At 41.0% G+C, this 23,883-nt stretch overlaps 1 protein-coding gene and 1 long non-coding RNA gene across 9 annotated transcripts in view; one reads left to right on the top strand and one right to left on the bottom strand.

The window, feature by feature from the left end:
* Positions 1–23,883, bottom strand: part of LOC310674306 — a 94,647-nt gene that overhangs the window by 29,152 nt on the left and 41,612 nt on the right. For all 4 annotated transcript variants that reach the window (XR_014509507.1, XR_014509508.1, XR_014509509.1 and 1 more), the window contains exons 2-3: positions 22,867–22,996; positions 21,550–21,621 (exon numbers count right to left, since the gene is read on the bottom strand). This is a non-coding gene — a long non-coding RNA (uncharacterized lncRNA). The remainder of the gene's footprint in view (positions 1–21,549; positions 21,622–22,866; positions 22,997–23,883) is intronic.
* The window catches only part of GPATCH2 (G-patch domain containing 2), a 110,054-nt gene that overhangs the window by 84,650 nt on the left and 1,521 nt on the right, over positions 1–23,883 (top strand). For all 5 annotated transcript variants that reach the window (XM_083433304.1, XM_083433306.1, XM_083433307.1 and 2 more), the window contains one exon: positions 9,960–10,042. In XM_083433304.1, coding sequence (XP_083289430.1) covers positions 9,960–10,042 — 83 coding nt within the window. The remainder of the gene's footprint in view (positions 1–9,959; positions 10,043–23,883) is intronic.

Genomic DNA, 23,883 nt, shown 5'->3' with positions numbered 1-23,883 from the left:
ATTGGTTGCCGTGTTAGATCATGGTTTGTTTGTTTTTTAAACTGTTGCTGCGTGCATGAAGTATGAATTGCCCCTGAATTTCCCCAGTTCATGGAAAGTTTCTCCCATAGCACTGAAGAGCAGACAAGAAGACAAAGTACACTTTTCTGTTGTAAATAATGTTAAGAATTACGAATTTACAATGGCAGATACACTTTTCTATCTTCTTTTAGAAGTGACTTTTCATAGAATCATAGAATTGTAGAGTTGGAAGGGACCACAAGGATCATCTAGTCCAACCCCTGCAATGCAGGAAACTTTCACACAACAAGAGACTTGAAACCATGACCGTGAGATGAAGAGTCTCCTGCTCTACTGACTGAGCTATCCCTCTTTTTCAAGAACATTTTTAAAAAGAAGATGAAACTTAGATTTTCTGAGGGCTTTCAGAATCTATCTCATCTCATACCAGTAGCTACTGTCCAACCGCAGATCCACATCACCCATGCTGATAACAGCAACAGCAGCAGTTTTCATGAACGTAAGGCCTGTGTCAACTCCTGAGACCTTAATTCCTTCATTGTGCTTCCTAGACAAAGCTAACGTTTTGTATTGAGGCTTTAGAACCAACACATGATGGTCCCTGACCTTTCTTGTTCCCTAATTTACAGAGATGCTTTAGAAGATGTATTGACGAAAACACTAGGGGCTGCTGCTGAGCTGTGTGAACCATAGACTTGAATGCTGGCAGAACAACAGCCCTCAAGCTCAAACTAGAGCAGAGCCTGCTTGCACCGCATTCAGACATGGCTGCTGATGAAATGTACAGAAGGGACTCCCAAACACTTACCCATCTTAGCTTCCTGGGGAACCCTCATTTAATAAAGGAGAGAGTCCTTTAATAATGGATTGTGGAGGAGGCGGAATTTCCACAGGTGCAGCATCTCAAAATCTTCACTTGCCAAAATTCCTAGAATTGCTCGTTGTTCACAAGCTATTTACCATAATAAGCAATATTACCACTATATTAACAGATCCTCGGAGCATGTGAAAGGAGATGGCTATCTTCAGCTTGCGCATTTCCAGAGGTTTTCTGGTTGGTCGTTTAAAAACAGAAGGGTAGCTAGGTTTATCTCCCTTTGCACGACTTAAGAAAGCATGAGTTGCTACATCTTCCTAACTTTACAGAATGTCTTTTGTGAAAGTGCTAAGGGGGTAGCAATATGCACGATCTAAACACAGGGAAACAGTGGAGGTGTAGGGAAGAGAATGGAGAGCAAGGCAAGAATACACTCCACTGCTTAACCTGCCTTTGTGTTCTGTTAAGATTTAACGGCTTGGAATTAATGAAAATGAAACAGCATCTTTAGTAATGCAAACTGCTACTAAGATGTATTATACTGTTAGCAAGAGTTTCACTTCCATTGTAAGGTACTTTGCATTGAATGCTATTATTTGAGTTTCATAATGTAGACATAATTATGTAATACCAAGGGCCTATTAACACATTTGTCAAATCCCCGCCCCCCCCCCCCAAAAAAACAAGTACAGTGGGCATGGAATTATGTGCCCCTCCCATGCTCAGTCATTATCAGTGGTGAATGTGGGTGCAAATTGTTAACCCCCATAAAGTTAGTATTAAATAGTGAGCATACATACTGATTTATGTAAGACATCTATACACCATGTATAAATTCTCCCATGGCAACTTTACAAAATTAGACACACCATCAGTCTGCGATTCCAAATGCAATTATACATACTTTATGCCCCTTGCAGGGATTCAGGGAGGCTGCACATTTAGTATACTTGCAGTGCAGTCCTAAACGTGCCTGTGCTGAAGTTCCCTTCAGTTCAACGTAACTGCCCTTCATAAATGTTGCAACTTGTGGCCATCCTTTAAAATGCCTAAAGGGATTTTTGTGCTCTGAATTAGTAGCATTATAGCACCTTATAAAACGAAATAAATCCCTCACTTACCAAAATGCTCTTCTGTCATTCTTAAGATGAAAAGAACTTAACTCTAGCCACTTTACATTATCCTTCTGAGACCCCATCAGACTCGCTCTTTTCCAAGCCTATGTGTGACCTAACGGCATCCAAAAGGCATAAACCAAAGGGTTCTACAGCCATCTGCAGGAGCTGACTGATACTGTGCCAGTATTCTGTGACTGTTTCTACAGAATTTCATGATTTTAATTGGGTTAAAGGCTTGTTAACAGCAGCCTAAAACTGAAGTACAGAATGAAATCAGCTCACGGCTTGAAAGAATGAAATAAAAGAGTATGTTTAAACAGGTTTAGAAAGATGCAATGCAGTGAAACCTTTCTGAATCAGTGGCACATGTATTCTTTTTCCACAGATGAGTTAACCATTGTTCCATTCAGAAATAGTTCCTTCTGAAATTCAGGTTATGTTAGGGAGTCTATATGCTGGAGGAAAAAGGCTTCTGAGGCTTTGAGTTCCAAACCAGAGCCACTCTCTGCAGGTGTGGTTTTTCCCTATGATGAAAGAAGTTGCACCTGTGGAACTTCAATGAAGTCATAAAGGGAACTAATCTTCCATTTGCCATTTTTAATAAGGATATTCTACCTAGGTGAAGTGTAAAAGAAATAAACAACAACCTTAGGTATAAATTGTTCAAAAAGACGCTATCTTTCTCAATGAATTTAAAAGAAACCTTGCATTGGCTTCAACTTGAAGTAGGAGTATTTAGTTACTAGAGAACATATAAATAGGGAAGTGGTTTTGTGCACTAAAGCTATCCAGCATTAAGATTTAATTCTTTTTCCACTGGTAGCTGCATGTCTAGTGATAGTGTATCACTGGAAATCCCAAATGGAGCTACCCCTTGAGACATGGTTCAATAATATTTTGGATATCTAGTTCAGAACAACTAACTGGGTTTGGAAGAGTTGCAAATTCAGTTGTAAAGGAAAATACCATTGATGAAACCTGCTCTCCTTTTTTCATAAGTAAGGGGGAAAGAAAGTAAAGCAGAGAAGCTAGTAAAATATGGGCTGGACAAAGTTACTGTTAGGTGGATTTGTAACTGGTTGACTGACTGAACCCAAAGAGTGCTCACTAATAGTTCCTCGTCATCCTGGAAAAAAGGGACAGGTGGGGTGCCACAGGGTTCTGTCCTGTGCCTGTTGTTGTTCACTGTCTTTATAAACAACTTGGATGAAGGAATTGAGGGGATGCTCATCAAATTTAAAGATGACACCAAGCTGGGAGGGCAGCTAATGCCACAAGGGACATAATTCAGTATGACCTTAACAGATTGGAGAACAGGGCCAAATGTAAGGTTCTGCACTTAGGCAGGAAGAACCAGCTGCACAAATATAAGAGGAGGGACACCTGGCCTGACAGTAGCATATGTGAAGAGGATCTAGGGATCTTAGTAGACCACAAGCTTAACATGGGTACATCATGCTAAAAAGTTCATCAGCTAAAAAGTTAACGCTGTTAGTCTGCATCAACAGAAGTCTAGTGTCCAGATCAAGGGAAGTAATAAAGGTAAAGGTAAAGGTACCCCTGCCCGTACGGGCCAGTCTTGACAGACTCTAGGGTTGTGCGCCCATCTCACTCAAGAGGCCTGGGGCCAGCGTCCGGAGACACTTCCGGGTCACGTGGCCAGCGTGACATCGCTGCTCTGGCGAGCCAGAGCCGCACACAGAAACGCCGTTAACCTTCCCGCTAGTAAGCGGTCCCTATTTATCTACTTGCACCCGGGAGTGCTTTCAAACTGCTAGGTTGGCAGACGCTGGGACCGAACCGAACAACGGGAGCGCACCCCACCGCAGGGATTCGAACCGCCGACTTTTCGATCGGCAAGCCCTAGGCGCTGAGGCTTTTACCCACAGCGCCACCCGCGTCCCAAGGGAAGTAACTCTATTCTGCCTTGGTCAGACCACACCTGGTATACTGTGTCCAGTTCTGGGCTCCACAATTTAAGATGAATATTGACAAGCTGCAATATGTGCAGAGGAGGGCGACCAACCCAAACCAATGGATTCAAGTTACAAGAAAGGGGTTTGCGACTAAACACCATGAAGAACTTTCTGATGATAAGACGTTTTTGACAGTGGAGCAGACTCCCATGAGATGGTGGACTCTCCTTCCTTGGAGGTTTTTACACAGAGGTTGGGTGGCCATCTGCCATGGATGTTTAGGTTGAGATTGTTTCATTGCAGGGGTTTGGACTGGATGTTCCTCAGGGTCCCTTCCAACTCTACAGCTCTATAATTTTTGACCCTGAAAAGGACAGCAGTACCCTTATGCTGTCTTTCACTTAACAGAGTATTTTCTTGATCTTTTAGGGCACAATGATGGCAACAGTTGTATGGTTAAGTTACAGGAAATATTAATTTGCCATGCAACATAATAAGGTGTGAAATTAAATTGTAAGGGACGGAGAACTTCAACAGAGGGAAGAAAGCAAGGGAAATGTTGCCATCAAATAGCAGCTGCTGTATATTGGTAAATCTGCTTTAAAAATTGCCTGATGACATGGTAATAGCTGTTAATGGCAATAATACATTTCCATTTATATCATCATCAAATTCTTTCCTGCAGCCCCCCGCTGCTGCCGCCGCCTTCCCAGTGTCTCAAAATAGACTCTCTTATTCCTCCAGTTCTTGTAATTACTTACATCAAGAAAAGACATGCTTAAATATTGTATACAAAAGAGAGAGAAAATTAAGAATTGGCCACAGTTTTCCCCGTCTTCTGTTGTTTGTTCATTTAATGTCAGAAGGCATGACAATAACAAATATATATTTGGCCTACTAGTGTAAGTTCACACTAGTCTGGCTTTTCCAGCCCTTTTATTTCCTTCTGCCACAACTTTGCCGCTGCCGTGACACTTGCAGGCCTGCTCCACTGTTGTGCAGCTGATGCCCTGTCCAGGCTTATATCTTTCTTCGTGACAGTGAGTGTTCTTGCCAAATGCCAGGGACCATAGTCACATCTGTTTGTCTCCCGAGCTCGTCTGAGGCTGCTCGGGAACACTTTTTATCCAGGGGGCAGCTTTAACTAGGCCTAATACTCTGGAAAGCCCTGTTTGTAAATGCATACAATGAGGCGACAAGTTTCTGTTGTCTTTCCTTTAAAATTATTCCCTTTGACACGGCTTGCTCGAGTCCCTGTCACCAGCACGTCAGCAGCCAAGTTTTCAGGCAAGGTGGTCTTAACAATTCCTATCACCCCTGCCATAGAGCATGCCTAGCTTCCTGCCAAAACGCTATTTATAAATGATAGCTCGCAGCAAGCTATGGATAAGTGGAGAAGAATCAGGGGAATTAGCTATTTGCAATCTTCCAAGTCTGCAGCTAAGGAACGTCCAAGGCAGCGCAGCGCAGTCTCTTCCGTTTTGCCTTGTCCTGCTGCTTGGAAATTGAAACATTTATTAAATAAATCAAGAGAAACAGAAATACTTAATTTTGCTTAGCTTCTTTCCCAATATGTATTTTAAGCATTTTACCTTGCTTTTCCACCAATAAGGGTCCCATAGCAGCTTTCATGAGATCAAGAAGTACATCAGTATATCATTTAACTGGTAACAAATAAGTTTTTTAAAGAGGCAGCAGTGATGTCCATGTAAGAATCAGCCTTATGCTTCATAGTTAGGCTATAGGCCTGTCTAGCCCAGTATTGTTGAAACTGACTGGTAGCAGATCTCCAGGGTTTCAGGAAGGGACAGGTGTAAAGTTCTACACTTAGGAATAATTAGATGCACAAATATAAGACACGTGGCTTGAGAGCTGTACGTGTAAAAAGGCTCTAGGTGTTTTTAGTAGACCACATGCTTAACACGAGGTATAGCTCAGTTGGTAGAGCATGAGACTTTTCATCTCAGGGTCATGAGTTTGAGCCCCATGTTAGGTGAACGATTTCTGCATTGCAGGGGGTTGAACGTAGAAGTCCATCCCCGTGGTCCCTTCCAACTCTACAATTCCATGAGTCAACAGTGTGATGCAGCAGCAAAAAGGTGAATGCATTTCTAGGCCGTATCAACAGAAGTATAGTGTCCAGATCTATGCTGCCTTGGTCAGACCACACCAGGAGTACTGGGTGGGAATCACAGTTTGTGGGCACCAGGATACTGACAAGCCGAAATGTGTGCAGAGGGAGGTGACCAAGGTGATATAGGGTCTGGAAAGAGGAACTGTTGAGGGGGTTGAGTATGTTTAGCATGGAGAAGGGAAAACGGAGAGATGATACAATAGCCATCTTCAGATATTTGAAGGGTTGTCACATGGATGATGGAGCAAGCTTGTTTTCTTTTGCTCCGGAGGGTAGGACCCAAACCAGTGGATGCAAATTACAGGATTTTGACTAAATATTAGGAAAAATTTGAGATGGTACAGGCTGTTTGACAGTAGAACAGACTGCCTTGGGGAGTGGTCTCTCCGCCATTGGAGGTTTTTAAACAGATTGCATCGCCATCTATCAGGGGTTCCTGAGAGTTGTGATTCCTGAATTGCAGGGGGTTGTATTCGATTTCCCTTGGAGGTCTCTTCCAGCTCTACAGTTCTATGCTTCCATCATAATTTTAATGTTTTGATTTTATAGTTTTGTAGACTGCTTAGAGGCTTTTTACAATCAAGTGGTATACAAATTTTGTTAAATAAATAAAATAATGCTGCTTGAAAATGAAGCAGTCTGCGTCATAGAATTCATTCGACTCTGATCAACTGGATATGTGAATGAGCTCACCCTTCTGCTTTCCACCTCATGTTGGGATTCTCAAATCCCAACTTTGAGATCTTCCGATTCGGAGGCACTGCCTCACAGTGTGCATAACAAGTTCGTTTTCCCACAATTTTTGCTATGCATGAAAAAGTAGAACTGCTAATCTTTTTATTCATCCACTTTTCAAGATGTGTTAAATGCAGCTACAGTTAAATGCTAAAACTCTGAACTTGACCAAATCTGATTATCTTGTTTTGAGAGCATATGGGATATATATATATTTTATAATAGCGATTGCTTTTTAATTCTTTATAATAATGCTTGTTTTCAGAATGTTGATAAAACTTAAGTTTTTTCCCTCAGAACAGTAGCAAGCAAACAAACAAACAAACCTCACCTTGGCTAGTGATCAGATTGTTGAGCTTTGCAAAGACAAATGATTCATTTATGCTGAAGAAACACAGCTGCCTTTCAGACATTCATTGATTTTAAATTAAAAAGTAACTGCTATGTTCTACACAAAGGGTGACAACAATAACAAAGTAGTCCTTACTTAGTGTTATTTGTTGCAACTCCATTGCATGTGCCACAGGAGAAGCGGGGAGGGGGGATCCAAGTTCCATGATCTAACTGATCAATAATCTAGATATCTCAATGCAGTGTAACAGATAATCAATGTGAGCAGAATTACTCAAGCACAGCTAGCTGTTATTCCTGGAGCTAGGGTCTCCAGGTTCAATTGGCTGACTTTATTAATTTTTATCTTTCATCCTGCTTGAATTCTTGTTTCCCTCCTTTCCATTGCTTCTCAGCCTCCCTTCATTATAACAGCCCTGACAAACACTGCAATCTATTATAGAACGAGCTGTGCCCCAAAGTCCCTTGCTGTCAGTGACCCTGCAATAATATTATGAACAGAGGAGAGGGAGGCTTAATGTTTCTTTGTGTAAGTTATATTAGATTTCATATATTCTTCATCTACTGGTCTACAGTCACTTTTTGACCAACTTGAGACATCTACAAGGTCCTATTTTTAAAGCTTGGCCTAATTTGTATTTCAGTTTAGACATCTTCAGACTGTGACTTGTGATAGAAGACAGCTGGCTTATTATTAAGGAAACACTGTGGTCCCCAGTCCAAACGGTTGTACGGTGACTCTATGAGCAGACAGATACCTGACTCTCTCCTTCAGGAAACAGACACAAACACACAGTGGCCCCTCCCTTCTTGTTCATGTAGAGGAGACGAAGAATCTTTCCATTGCCTTCACCTCCACATGTACTGTCCTGTGTCTCCCTCCCTCCTCAGCCTGTTTGTTTAATGACAAATTAGCAAATTCATGCCCCCGCCCAGCACAAACCCAGTTCATAGCAAGTTGCAAGCATCATGAATTAGAGCAAGTCATGTATGCCTTTTACACATGTGTACACTTCAGGTACCTTTTTGTGTGTGCTAAATTTGAGAGGGGCTTTTCAGATGTTAGGAATTTCCACAGACTTCAAGTTTCCTCCAGGTTTGCTGATACCTTTCTCTTGCACTAGGCTTCATAAAGCAAACACACAGACAATATAGGTTGAATATAGAAGGCATGTTACAACCAAAGTCATTCTAATTATCTTCAGCTTGGAGTGAGCAAAAGCTGCATTCCTGCCCTTCCAAACTTCTGCCAAAGATTCAGAGAGGATGTAAGAAACAAACATCAGAAACTTCTCCTCCTTCTTGATATCTGTTAATGAAGTCAGATGTAAACTGCCTACCTAATGTTTGCTAGGGAAAGTGTTAATTTGGGGGTATTTTGTTCTTTGGCTGCAACTTTTTATTGTTTTTTTGTCTCTGAAAAAAAGAAATGAATCTCTTGGTTAAGTTCTGAACTGCGGTGATTCTCATAGCCTTGTCTTACCTGAAGTTAATGTCTTTGTCCTTTCAGCCAAACAACAGTACTATAACCCTAGGAGTCAGAAATAGAAGTGTACACTGTATCCCAGATAGATCTCTGAATTGGAGCATAGTTGTTTAGTTTCCTTACCACCCAATAATCCAGTACATGGCAGGACCACCTTGTTGTACTTTGTGATAGGGAGGATTTAGTCCCACTGGTAAAGCTGGAGTAATGAGACCCCCCTCTAATCAAGGTTTATCCATGATCTCTGGGGTGCCAATGTAAGAAGAGGAGTCAAAACCTCTCAGAACGATGTCAGTCAGAAGAGGTTTATAAAGTTATGAACAATGTGGAAACCGGATTATGAAAAAAATTCCGGCTCTCTTCTTCAGTTCCAGAACTCTGGGTCATTCAATGAAATGGAAGTATTTTCAGGACAGGCAAATAAAAGTGCTCCACATAATGCATGATTAACATGGATTTTTTAATTAGAAGATGTGATAAGTTGTGATCAACAATTGTGTTTCTCATTTTAAATTAAAAAAGACATTAAAGAGAAGATTTTGCAATGTATATATGTTACACATTACAGGTTTTGTTGAATTTGATCAATGCCATTTTATTATAAAGCCAACACAATGTTCTATTTAAAAATAATGTTTTGTTTCCCACTTGTTTATCACCTGTGAAAAGGTGCTTGTTAACTGATTTTTTAAATATATATATGTTATTCTGACAGCAGATATTAGTAGACAACTGATAGTCAATCATATTGTGATCATTTAAGTATGTTTACCTATTGCTTTGTCAGTAGCATCAGTATTCATTTTATGTTGACTCAGAAAGATTGTCAGTTTTTAAAACTTGAAAGTATTTCTATTAGAATTTATTTATTCCATCAGTGATTTAGTTTGTTTCTAAATACTGGCTGCTTGTCAATAAACATAATTCATTTTCAGGATGTGGAACCTGCAACAAAATATTGCAGTGTGGAGTATTTCTGATCTGAATTCTAGACATAACATTCCTTTCTCTATCCCAACCAGTTTTTAAATTTATTTTTATTTTTTGCGCAGTAGTATTCTGTGCCAAGTGAGCATGCTCAGTCCTCACTCTTAGATTCCCCCCCCCCCCAAAAAAATGTTTTGTATTACTGCAAACTTTGGACTTTCTCCAAGTCTTTTTGATACCTCCCTCTAGTGTATGGCCAATGCCCTTTTGGCTACATAAGTAACATCACCCTAAGCACTAGAAATACAAATAGTATCTGAAAGATTCCAACGTGTAGCTCCATGTTTATTTAAACTATTTTGACTAGGAAGCAGATTCTGTGACACACAGTCTTCTGCAGAATTGTTATTTTTCCTACCAGTTATTAATACATCTCTCTGGTAATTGCTTACAGACAGACAAGTGTGCATTTGGGATCCTTATGTATGGGTGATATCAAACGAAGGAGAAAAGCCGCGCCACTGCCAGGACCCACCGGTAAGCAGATTCACCATGACAACACATCCAGATGTCTTAAGTCTGTAAAACAGCATGGAGGGCGGGAGAGAACCCAGAAACCGGTTGGGGCTTACCTGCACAAAACTGGGCTTGGGGTGGTTTGACAAAGGAGCATTTTCAGGCAGCAATCCTAAACCCACTTACTAGGGAGCAAGTGCCACTGGCTTCAGTTGATTTGCATCTGACTAAACATGCATGGGATTACAGCCCAAGAGCATATGTAGAAAAGAGCTGTTGCAACTTGACACTTAAAAGAGTGCAGCTCATCCCTTTTCTTTCACTGATTGGCCCCGATCCATTTGCCACTGCCTGGTTTATTCATATGGGAAAAGACTACCTTACTGACATCAACGGAAGCGTCCCTCCCATTGCAAACAGCAAGCATGGGATGGCCCAGTTCAGAGAAGAACCACAGTCAAGGCAGCCCAATCAGAACCTTGCCTCGCATTTACTGCAGTAGCCCTTCACTCTTCAGCAAACTAGTCTTGCACAAACTAGTCTTGTCCGGATTAATTTAGATGACCAGTTTTTCTCTGACTACATGTATTGCCTTTTTCATTTACTATGTTGTTAGTGGAACTTGTTTGTTTAAATAAGTTCAGTGGAGAACAGACTCCACAGCTAATGCATGGAGTGGTTTTCACAGAGCACTAACTGACCTCCTTTGTGCACTGAACCTTCTCTTTACCCCATTCCCTCTTGACAAACTAGTCTTGCACAATTACCAAAACAGCACATGGTGACTGGAAAAATCAGCACGTGTTGTGGAAAAGGTATCTAAATCCATCTTCTGTGTCGCTGAGATCGTAAGCCTTCTGTCGGAGCCCATGCCAAGTAGGAGTTCTGTATTCTGCTTTGTATTGTTTGCTAAGTGTTTAATATCAGTACTGAGCACACTATTTAAAATCCGCATGTTGCATACAAAAGAGGCTACATTTTCCTAAAACAATTATGGGAATATTTCAGAAGGCACCCTGTATCTACAGTGTACACGAGAAGTGATCAAATCAACTTGTGTTAATTGTCTTTTTCTGTATGTGCTTGAATATCACTGTACTGCACACTTGTCGACAAGGAAGTATAATTTATGGGTTGCCTCCTGCTAATGGAAGCACCCTTTGAGCATGGATCCACTCAGGTGATGCGCCCAGTAGCAGGAGGAAGCAATGCTTGCCAGTTACCCTCTACCTCTGCAGCCCCAGTCCCACTTCCCACACTATTCGGGAGGGTTGTGGGACCCCCTGAAATAGTGTGGGCGATGGCTCTGGGATTGCATGGAGATCAAGGAATTGCCCAAATGCCTTTCATGGTCAGAAGAAGTCTTATGTTCCTAGAAGGTAAAGCCTGCTCCAATCCATTTTGCTGGCATATATAAAGTGTGCACACACAAACGTAGTTCTTGCATTCTGAACTGGCCTGTGGAGCTCTTCCGTGAAGTTATCTAACTTTGGCATTTCAATGGAATGGCTTTTGATTTTCATGGTGTTTCAGGCATCAGTGACAGACCAAGAGAACTGTCTGAAAAATATTGCTAAAGCACCTTAGTGGCAGTAATATGGAAAAAGAGTGTGTCTAGGTCAAGTCCTAAGACTCTGAACATATGTGTAGTGAGTAGGAAAATGCTTAATGGCTGAGGAGAGGATAATATAATTATTTCTACAAGGTGATTTTAGCTTCACAACTTGCAAGTGACAGAAGGAAGTCATTTTGTAAAGTATATGTACGTATAAAGCATCATAAAATTAACTTTAGTGTACCTTTTCATCCCAGGCTTCCAACCTATTCAGTATTTTATTCTGTTACTGAAATCTGGCACACTTGCTTAACTTTCTGGTGGTGGCAGTAGTGTAAAAAGTCCTCTGTTTTCTACAAAAACAATTTGATCCCCACCCCACCCCGCAAGCCATAATTTTACAATGTTTAAATGACTGGATGTGGTTTTATTAGAAAAAAAGAAAAGAAAAAAAAAGAGGCTGAGCAGGGATTTTGAGATTCTTACAGCGCTACTGCTCTATAAGGGCCAACTTATGGAATAAAAACAGAGAAAAGTGCCTCTCGATAACTACAGCGGAGGCTCCACACATTAGGGATTAGCAAAGCAGTTAAGAGGATAAACGGTGAGCCCTGGATGCCCCCCATTCAAATCTCAGCTCAGCCATGAACTCCAGCAAGGCTTGCCTCTCACCCCCCCCCCATTTCCCTGTAATATGGAGGCAGAAACAGTGGGCTAGCACTACTGCAGCTACCTCAGCATACTCTCCTTGCAGCACATGCGAAAGCCTCCTGCCAAAGAAATCCATCCTGTGGAAGGGGGCAGAAGTAGGAGATGCTTGTACCAAACTCTGTGGCCTGGGTGGGCCTAAAGGCCTGCAAATGGCCACATCCAGGGTGGGGTAAAGTCAAGGGCCCTGCTGTCCTGAGGGTCACAGTACAGGTGCTTTTATATGTTGCCTTTGCACTGGTAGAAGGCAACTGCTAAAGCAACAGCATCAGGGAACCATTCTTGAAGCGACAAGGTTGTAAAAAGTGCCAGAATCTATGGGCCTGGTTTTGTTAAGTGCTTCAGTTTCCAGAAAATGAGGTGTTGTGGCTCAGGTCAGCCTGGAAACAATCGCCCCTCTGTGTGGAATTCCCTTCCAACAGAAGTGTATCTTGTGTAGCTTTTGTCATACACCAAAGACACACTTCTTTGACACCTAAGATACAGAGTTTAGGACCCACCCAATTAACTGTAATTTAACTTTTTAATATTGTATTTTTAAATGGCCATAACTCTCCTTTTCACCCTCCTGGTGAAGGGCAGGTAAAAAATATAATTTATGTATATGATAATGGAGGACTGAATTTATAAGGGGGGAAACACACACTTCATCTGCTTAGGGAAACTTCCCTCTACGTTTGCTTTGAGGGTGTTTGAGGATTGAGAGCTGGTACAGTCTTTGGGGCCCAAGTCCAGGGCTGCACACCTCAAGGATCCCCAAATGACCACCCAGAGACCACTTGATAATGGAGACAGCGGCAAACAGGCCTTTCATCGGCACATGGGTGGGCTGGGCCCACCAGGGCTGATGCCGGTCACTTCCTTATTTCGAAAAACACTCAATAGTCTAGTTAGGCTTTTCTACAACAAAAGTGCTTGTTTTGTTAAATGTGTTTAATACCAGGGCAGTGAACGTTTACTCCATTTTATTCCTGCAGTTATGATGGTGCTGTGATCTAAGTGAGTTTAAAATGCAAAATGGCGCATTTCTTTCTTTCTTTTATTCAGAGTTGTCAAACTTGCTTTTGTCTTTGCTGTCACATATCAGGAATGTAGAAGTAGCTGTAAATCATGGAATGGCAGTAGCAAGGGGAGAAGAGAAATGTTAATTGTGTGCTTCGCAGCTGAAGTAATACACATGGCTGTAAGACCCCTGTCTACCACAGGACACAGAAGATTAAGATTAAACCTTACACTTAAATACCCTGGGAACTGAGCATTGCCCAGTAAGACTGGACCCATTTTTGTTTCAAAAGAAGTATGAAATCAAATAAGATAATCAAATTGTTTGCATTGAGTTAATTTACAAAGCTCTGCTGGAATGTTGCATTCCACTAAGAGTTTAAAAGATCCACGAAATAAACTGTGAAAGTGAGGTACCTATGCAATCCTGCAACTAGTTAGTTGCTCCCCTTGACTTAAAATGCCTTAGCTTGTGTGTAACTGGATGAATTATATTCCTCGCAGTGGTGTTTAAATATAATTCAATTCTTCTGCCTTATTTATTCAATTATTTGGATATTTTTCCAACCTTACCCCAGAGGCTCAGATCTGGCAAAAAGGCCAGCCTCCCAGTAATAGACTTGCGAGCCTAGCAAGTGCATGAAGAAAAGATTTCCATTGCCACATTCATAAATGTCGGTCGGTGACAAATGGTTTCCCCTATCTTTGTATGCAGTATGTTGAACAGCCTTATTTATGCATGTATGGAGGATAGATAGCATGGTGGAGCTAACAAACAGTTGGAATGAGGTGTTTGTGTATTTGTGAATCCTGTTCAGCACCTGTGCCGCTACGTACTTCTAGATACGTTACAAGGCTGTAGACTACTGTAGCTAGAAGTGTTATTGGTTAAACATTTATTAATTGTGACAAGAACACCCAATTTATTTCAGCGCTCTGGCTTATTTACTGCTCTTTCACCTTTGTATTTTGTATTGAAAAAGTAAAATGAATATTGATAGAGTTAGCTATTGATTTCTAAATTTATAGCCTGTTCTCAGCCTTGAGACAAAGTCACATACCAATAGCGCCGTGTGTATTAGTAACAAAGGATGTAGATTTACTCTTACAGCAATGAAAAACTGTTGAAGCAAGAAACTTTTAGCAGTGGAGAGCATTTTATAGTTTGAAAAATGTCATCTGTAAAGGTGAACTAAAGCGGTGAAGAAAATAAGGTGAATTCTATCAGATAATTCCAGTCAACAGCTGAAGTAATAGGGTCCTAATCTGTATTTTTTTCTCTCGAAAGAGGAAACGTTTGACTTTATAGTCTATGCTAAAGCTCCTTTTTTTAACATTGCAGCAAGAAACCAGGAAGGGTGTACCACCTGAAACAAAAGATGCTTCTCCTCATATATTGCCTACAGTTTACCTACAGCCTTTTAAAAATGACAAAGAATGGTTGGAATATGTTGTTCCTCTTCGGGCAGCCATGAATTTATTTCAGGAAATAAATACCTGAAGGAATTGATGACTAGTGAAGCAATATAATATCTGACATGGGAGCATGTCATTCTGAATGCCTTTGTCGGCTTGCTAAACACCTGAACTGTAATACTATTTCGTATGAGTCCTTAAGAGGCTTTATGGCAAAAACAGAGTGCCCTTGAGTTTGTGTGGATATGCATGCACCTGGGCACACACTCACAAAACAAGTGCTTTCATTGTTGATTCCTGATTCCATGGAACGTGACTAGGAAAGTAGGGCTCTAGCATTTCCAATTTCAGCATCCAATAGAGTCATATTTTTTTCCTGAGCAAAGTATAGGTAGCAATACAATGGGCAAGGGACACTTCACTCCTACTGCACTTAACTGGTTTTACATACTATATAAACACAAGCTATCAAAGAAGCTACAGATACGTTGGAGAACAAAATTTAACTTCTGTACCCTCAGGTAATCCTGAGTCACCCAGAAGTTTCTCCATTGGTGTAAGGCTTGAAGTCTGATTTCTGTAACTGACTGTATTCTGTGCTTCCCTGGAACTGAAACCAGTTGTGTCCATCTCCTGGTTTGTTTCCTCTCTATGCCTCAACAGAACAACACCAAAGCTTTAGCACTTTCTCATCACACATCCATCATCTTCTCCCTTCTCCACACCCCTGGCTTTCCATACTTTCTTCTCTGTACTGTCCCCCACAGTTCGATTGTTAACTTGTGGAAACTTTGGGCAATATCTCCTCCTCTTCCTACCCAACAAAGAAAATACAAAAATGTGAGGTTTACATAGAAGAGAATGCTCTGGCACTAAAAGTACAGGAAAGCTTTTCTTGGCCTTTTGCTTTTGGAGCTGCCTTTTTAAATTGCTGTATAACTTTAAGCCACTTCACACATTGCATGCATTCCAGGTAGCAAGTTCTTGTATAGGACTCCACCGGTTTTCATGGTGATGTTCACACATGCGCATGTACAAAGTGAAATTAGAACAAGCAAAAACAGCAGAGGCTTGCTTTAAACATTTCACATGTAAAATGCAGCAAATGCTGGCATATAACAGTAGCTCAAGGTAGTAGATAATCTTTGATGAAAAATAAATGCTTCAATATTTTGTCTGGGTTAGTTGGCTACATGTTGTGTTTCAGGCTGATGCACTTTGGAATGACTTGAGTTATCAACTCTATTTTTTTATAAGAATGTGTTTTAATGAAAAATCTGACAGATTCTCTATTATGGTATGTAATATCAAGTACTGCTATAAGGTCATCATGACTCTGTTTAACAAGGTAATCAAAAGGCTAAATGTTTTCATTCCGCTTAAAAATTGCCAGCAAAACTATTTTGCTGACGTCTAATGCAGCAGTGATTAAAAATCAGACTTGAATATGAGCAGTGCCAAAATGATGATTTGAAACTACTGTGATTATACTATTCCAACAGAGGTTACCCAGGCCTGGCTTGTGGTGAAGGTCAACCTTCTGATCTGTTTATAGAAAAAGGACAGATTTGGGTTAGCTAGATAAGCTGGGGTAAATTTCCAATGCATTGAGCATGAGAGGTTGCTTCCAGTTTTTCTACTGTATAACAAGCTTGCATATTGCCCTTGTTAACACCAAATGGTTCTGCTGGCATTGTATGATCGGTCGAATTAAAGATTCTATCAAAGAGAACAACCAGCAAAAATGCCTATAAGCAGTACTTTTTCACACAGCCCATAGTTAAACTATGGACCACCAACCTGGAGGTTTTAACAGAGGATTAGACGAATTTGTGGAGGATAAGACTTATCAGTGGCTAGTAGTATTGCAATTTTATGTTGTGAACCGCCCCGAGATTTGCAGATGAAGAGCGGTATACACATTTAATAAATAATAATTATAATACCTTCACTAGCAGAGGCAGTGTGCTTCCCAAAATCAGTTGCTGGTAATCACATGTGGGGAAAGGGCTGTTGTGCTTAGTTTCTGCTTGGAGGTTTCCAATGGGCATCTGGCCAGCCGCTGTGAGAACAGGCTGTTGGACTAGATGGGCCTTTGCCTTATCCTGTAGGCTCTTCCTATGTACTTCAGAAATATGGTATCCTGAACAGGCTTGTTGTTGTTGTTTAGTCGTTCAGTCGTGCCCGACTCTTCGTGACCCCAGGGAGTCTTCTCTTCTCATGAGGTGGCCAAAGTATTGGAGCCTCAGCTTCAGGATCTGTCCTTTCAGGGAGCACTCAGGGCTGATTTCCTTAAGAATGGATAGGCTTGATCTTCTTGCAGTCCACGGGACTCTCAAGAGTCTCCTCCAGCACCATAGTTCAAAAGCATCAATTCTTCAGCGATCAGCCTTCTTTATGGTCCAGCTCTCATCTTTGAGAGCTCGACCATAAAGATGAACAGGCTTAGCTGCTGTTTTTATCTGTAAGCTGCCTCTAGTCTTGTCAGGTGAAAAGGTGGGTTCAATAGCTCAGTAGCTAAACATGAGACTCTTAATCTCAGTGTTGTGGGTTCAAGCCTCATGTTGGGCATAGAGATTTCTGCATTGCAGGGAGTTGGACTAGATGATCCTTGTAGTCCCTTCCAACTCCACAATTCTACGATAAGCCCCAGTACACAGTGATGTATCATGAATATGCAGCACCAGCCTTGTAAACCCCACTCTTCCCAAAGTGCTTCTTAAAAGCTGCTCATGGGAGGAAGTCAGAAATGCTCTTTAGAGAGGATTGAGAAGATGCTAGCAGAAGATAAAGGGAGTGAATGCATGAAGGTGCCTTATAGCAAGTCAGGCCATTGTTTTTTCTGGCCCAGTGTTGACTGCATCTCGAATATTTCAAGCAGAGGTTTTTTCCAGCTTTACTACCTGATCTTTGCCGAGGGGGTTTCTGCTTACGAAGTATGTGCTCTGCCACTTGAATTGTGGCCATACCCTGAGGAGAACCGGATGCAAACCCTTGCTTGTGCTTAAAGGTGCTATTTAGGTCTTACCATTGACTTTGCATTGAAACATATAGACTAGCATTCAAACAAAAGGTCTCAGCATTCACTTTCTAGGAGTGCAGATGGCGAAGCAGAGCATACAGTGCATATAGCAGCGTTGGTGTGATTGCATGTTGCCCCCTTCAAGCCTCATGGGCCTTACTCTCCCTCACTGAAGTTTCACTGAGCAAAAGGCTTCACGCCTGTGGAAACCATCCCAGCAGGCATGTGAGCGTCTTTGTATACCAACAATCTGAATACCGCGAAAGAGGCCATTTGTGTCAACTCGAAAGCATTGAGCTGCATTATTCCTCAATACTGTGCAAGTTCAGCATAGTTAACTGGATGACTTTGGTTTGGTTTGGTTACTGGTAGTGATTTTTGTATCTATATAAACATTAAGGTAAAGGTAAAGGTACCCCTGCCCGTACGGGCCAGTCTTGACAGACTCTAGGGTTGTGCGCCCATCTCACTCAAGAGGCCGGGGGCCAGCGCTGTCCGGAGACACTTCCGGGTCACGTGGCCAGCGTGACATCGCTGCTCTGGCGAGCCAGAGCCGCACACGGAAACGCCGTTTACCTTCCCGCTAGTAAGCGGTCCCTATTTATCTACTTGCACCCGGGAGTGCTTTCGAACTGCTAGGTTGGCAGGCACTGGGACCAAACAACGGGAGCGCACCCCGCCGCGGGGATTCGAACCGCCGACCTTTCGATCGGGAAGCCCTAGGCGCTGAGGCTTTTACCCACAGCGCCACCCGCGTCCCTTATATAAACATTAGCTTTATAAAAAAAAAGAATTATTCTCACTGATTTATTTGCTCTAGGGGAACTGTTAGGAAAAAATCATGGATCAAGACGGCTTGTGGTTTCAAGAGCAGCACTGTTACAGCACATCTTTCCTGCATCAAGCGGTTTCAGACCTTTACATTTTGCAGGCTGGTTTAGCAGCCGCAAATAGAGAAGTGAAAGGAATACTCTGAATATTAAATGCCTTCAGAGAACAGGGGGAAAGGTGCACTAGGTTATAAAGCGAAGCAGCATGTATCTCCCTGTTTTCCATTGGCTGTTTATCCAACATCAATACAACACTTTAGGAGCCAAATTACTAAACAAGCTGCCAATTAGGCTTGCAGTCAGCTGGATAGATTAGTGGCTAAGAGAGGCAGATACAAGATTTTCATCTCTTGAGCCAATTACTCAAGTGAATTACCATCCACGGTGCTCCTTGGGAATTTAAGGTAGAAAAGACTCACTCTGCTGCGATAGTGAGATCCAGGATAGGGGGTCAGGGTTATCAGGCCACGTAGTGTAAAAATTGCCCAAGCAAAAAAGAGATCCTTCTTGGAAAGGACTTAAAGGATTTAGGGCTGCCAGGAGTGCTGGAAAAGAAAATAATAGTTGTGGGGTGTCCTGCTGCAGCAAACTTGTTAAATTCACATGTGTTAATCTTATAAAAGGGAAGAGAGAACCAAGACGGCCTCAGTTTTAGCAAAAAATAAAATAAAAAATATCTTCAATATGAAATAGTGCCTTCTTAGGAAATGATCAGACTGCTCCACTTTTACATGCAGATATTACATTGTGTTTAATCCAAAATCATTTAATTGGAACTATTTGGAGAGTCCTACGCACATACATTTCCATGTCATGTTTTATTTCTAAACCACTTACGTTTCATACATGGTGATTCTAGGCCCAAAATTTAGTGCTGCACTGTTTAGGCTGCAGTCCTATGCATACTGAATAGCACCATTGAGCACAATGGGATTTACTTCTGAGTAGACATCCAAAGGATTGCTCTATGATGGTACAATCCTGTGCATATCTGCTCAGAAGTAAGTTTCACTGAGTTCAGTGAGACTGACTGTGAGGTAAGATTAAGAATAAACTGGTTTTTAAGAGACTAAAATGCTCCTAGTTAATTGGAAATAATTTATTTTAGAATGGTAATTTATTATTATTACTTTTAGTACTTAATATTTTTAAGTACTTCAAAAAGTGTAGATTTTAATTGTCATAGGAGAACAGACAATCTCTTTTCTCTCTCACGCAGGAGGGAACACTTCTAATATGCCTGCTATGACACATACAGGCATCATCTAAAAAGAGAACATTATTCTTCTACAACTAATTGTTTTATTCATGTATCATTTTATTCAGATTTAATGCATTCAGTGATTTAAAATAAATGAATGTATGATATTAATCAAACAAGAGTTCGTACATCAATAGATAGACCTCCCCCACAAAAAATATAATGTTAAAAATAGAATGTACAGGTCAACCACAGATAAAGCTTCCACCACTAAGCATCTGCATAAATAAAGAGATCTGATTTCCTCCCCCTAAAAGATGCTCTATTCTCAATCAGTATTTGTGCTCCATGAGAACGGCATTTTGCCCATGTCTATGTATCTTAAACGTATTCTGTGTGGCATTTTTTTCTAAGTAGTGTGCTTCTCGGTTTCTGTTAACATAGCTGCTGTTTTTTGGCTTATCAAAAGCAGCACATTCCAACAGAGTTCACTGGGACTTACATCTTGGTAAGTATACCTGGATTTGCAACATTAAACTCGTGTTAAAGGGGAAGTGACATCAGTTTTCTTATGATCCTGAACAGGAAATAATGTGTTTCAGTCACAGTGCTAGCAATTAATGTTCACACAGATTAAGCAAGAAATTTTTTATTTAATTAAGGCCACTTCTGGTATTGTTTTTGGTTTTTTAAAAAACCTCTATAAAAACAAAGTTCAAAAGGTACCAAAGCAAAAGCTGCGAGACGTGCATGTTAAAATATAGGCAAAGTTTCTGCGGTTCTTTTGTGTTTTGAGAGCCCTACTGAAATTCTTAAGCAAATGTAAAACCTGAACTTCGGCAAGCTGTTGTATCCCAAAATGATTAAACAGATGTGAAGCCTGCAGCAGCATTAGACCTCTGATCTGATTTTTAGCTTACAGATGGAATTAAATTAATTCATGGCAATCCCTGTAAAATCAAGGGTATGGCACTGAATGCTAGTGCTCTGCTTAACCAGAATGTACCTGTTCCAACAGCTGTTGAGAAAAATTACATGGCTTAATTTTCATAGAAATCTACCTTTAATGACATCATAAATATTATTTTGAAATAAAAATTTAATTGCAAGGTTTGTTTTTTCTCTCTCTTTTTTCCAAAGGAGTGCCTTGATTTACTATATACAAACTTTATTGCCCTTTTTCTTTTATGGGCTTTATATTAAGTCTCTAAAACATTTACATGCATAAGGACTATCTCCAGGAATTGTGAAAATATGCACTGGTAGAACTACAAGACTGTACATTTTGGCTTACTGTGATTTCCCGGGAATTTCTGAAGCTTTTGCTCTACCAATGAAAGTCACCGGCCAAGCAAGTGTGTTCCGTTTACTGTGTTTGTGGCAACAACTGCAGTGAGCTGCCCACTGACACTGTTTGTTCTGGTAGCAATCAGACATTGCAGTCCTTAAACAGCAGAAAAAGCATTGTGCCACTGGTGCAGCAGCCTATTATTAATGAGCAGTATTAACTCTGGTCTTGCAGAGATTGTCACGAAGTCTTTCCTGCTGAAACAGTTGGAGATTCTCTGCCTTTCTCAAGCTGTTTGCATAGCTACTTTTCTTATAGATGGGAAAAAACTGCTCCTGTATTTATAATCCTTAACATGGTTAGAAAGTTGCCCCCAATTGTTCCTGGAGCCACTTGCTAGAAACAGCCCCTTGGGAAGTTAATTCTTTTAATTGTGATGTTCCAAGTAGTTGCTTTAATTAGTCGATAAATATAAAGTACAGTAAAAGTAGTTTTTAGTTCCTTACCTTTCAACCAATGAGCAACAATCAATTTTGCATGTGGTTGTTCTCTCTCTGTTTTAGGTGACACAGGAAAAACTGCAAGAAATAAGGTTACAGTAATTGTTGCCTCAAATAGAAGGCAATGTTCAAAATAAGCCAATTAGAACGCCTGCAATTTGCTAAATCACTACAGAAAGTCATTCTCAAATTGAGGCTTCAGAGTTTTCCACAAACAATGAAATATTGCATACAGCTTGCCTTTTTAAAAAAATGGCAAACTTAAAAAGGCCTAGTGCAGATGCAATTCTGTCCCATCACCAGAGCATAGTCTGATGATTAGGAACAACACACCAAGTACCAGGTGCTTCTCCAAGTCCCTTCTCTCGCTTAAACATTTGTCTCATTACTTTTAAATGTTGACATAGCATTATGTCCAAACTGCACTGATACTTTTTGGTAACCATTGTGTCAAACCCTAGTTTGCAAACCTGTTTGTGACCATCAGTTACAAAATGATCTGGTGCTAACAATGATTTGGTGCCATCAGACATAATGCACTGACCAAAACTGAAGGGGCAGCAGACTTTGATCCACTGAAAAGTGCTTTTGAACTGTAGTTGGCCTCTGTCAGTCTCGAGAGACAATGGAAGAGTGCATCTTTGGGGTTAAAGTCAAATTGCTGGAGAGTTGCAGCGCCTGTCTTTAAACATGTTATCATTAAAAACATTGAATGATACCCAGTGTTGCACAAGTGGATTTCATCTTCCTCTCCTGTCTTTTGTCCCCACCCCCTGCTCACAAATATGGCCCAACCCTCCAAAGCAGATGTAATGAGAGTGGGGGCTGCAGGAGCTAGGAGAGGAAGGGAAAAGCCTGTTGCCTGAGCAGAACTTGGCTCTCCCAGTGGACGCACACAATTGGATACCTCCCACCAACCTGTTTTCTTTCTGTAACCCTTTGCACTGTGGCATACACTAGCATATCTCATTTTGTGTTTAAAACAATCGTGTAAGGAAGGTTATGCTGTGAGGGTGGGTGGCTTGTTGAAAACCATTCAGTGAGCTCTAATAGCTGAGGCTAGGGTTAAAGCAAGTGCGAATCCACATAAAAATCCAGCACTTGATCAGGTGGGCTTGCAGTACGGTAGGAGCAACAGTAAGTAGTCTTGGCATGCAATTAGCAAAGCTGCTTTTTGGCTTGTATATTTATAGGTGCTGAATGGAACAAAATGCATGGAGTTTCAAATTCTGATAATTATATCCTATGTTGAGGAGGAAATTTTCATTATATTGTATATTAAAGTACTTAAGTATCAGTTAAAAACAAAACTCTTCCAATTACCTGTCAGTCACAGAAAATTGCGTACTTCTCACTGAGGGGCTGGCATCAAGAATAGTAACACCACTATATAAAGTTGCACATTTTGAAGAACAGGGTGTTCAGCTCTCAATTCCTTATAGAATGCTGGTTTCTGTTAATGTTAAAAAGAGCAATTTTAAGACTTTCACTTTTCCAGTCCCTTGTTTTAACTCTCTTGTATTCATTGTTATACATCTGTAACCAACTTTCAGCAAAGAGAGACTAGCACCTGAGACCCACAACAGCTTTGTTAAGCTGAGCTTGTTAGGCTTCCTCACCTATTTCCATTCTGCCCAGGACCAGCCCAGAACAATTTGCTGCCTGAGGCACAGGACAAGATACCAGCAACCCACTTTTCTTATACAGGAGCCGAGCAGACTGGCATTTGCACCTTATTTCAAATCAGACAAAAAGGACAGTGTCCTCAATCGCACCTGAGGTATCTTAGAATATTCAGGGCAAGGCCATATGGCACATGCACAGCTCTGTCCTCCAACACCTCAGCACAACTCACAGAAAGTGGGATAGGACAAAAAGAGAGAACCCCAATCCAAATATCCACATGGCAGCTTGACTCCAGTGCCACCGTGAGCTGGGTTCTCTCATGTGCCCCCATAGCCACAGACGGGTGCGACACAGGCTGAAGTGGCTGGTAGTTAGCATAGATTAGATTTTTATGACGGTGGCCTCTCCAAAAGTATCACCACATAATACTTAATATTATATAGACTGCAAAGATTTTAGTGACAAATGTGCAGTTTAAGGGAGCTGAACAATACTTTAACAACAATTAATGCAACCAGGTTCCCCTGTTTTCGTTTCTATGGTTCTTGTCACCTTTGAGTCATGCTGAAATGTAATTTCCAACACACGTTATTATGCATGGTGTTAAGCATTTATATAATTCTTTTTTTCTCTTTCAAATAAGGAAAATTAGCCTGTAACGTTCTCAGATCAACATGCAACCTTGAGGTCGATGTGCACAAAGACATCCTGTTC

Source organism: Podarcis tiliguerta, assembly GCF_965153285.1.
Source record: "Podarcis tiliguerta genome assembly, chromosome: 3".
Lineage (NCBI taxonomy): Eukaryota > Metazoa > Chordata > Lepidosauria > Squamata > Lacertidae > Podarcis > Podarcis tiliguerta.
This window is presented reverse-complemented; position numbering and strand designations above follow the sequence as displayed.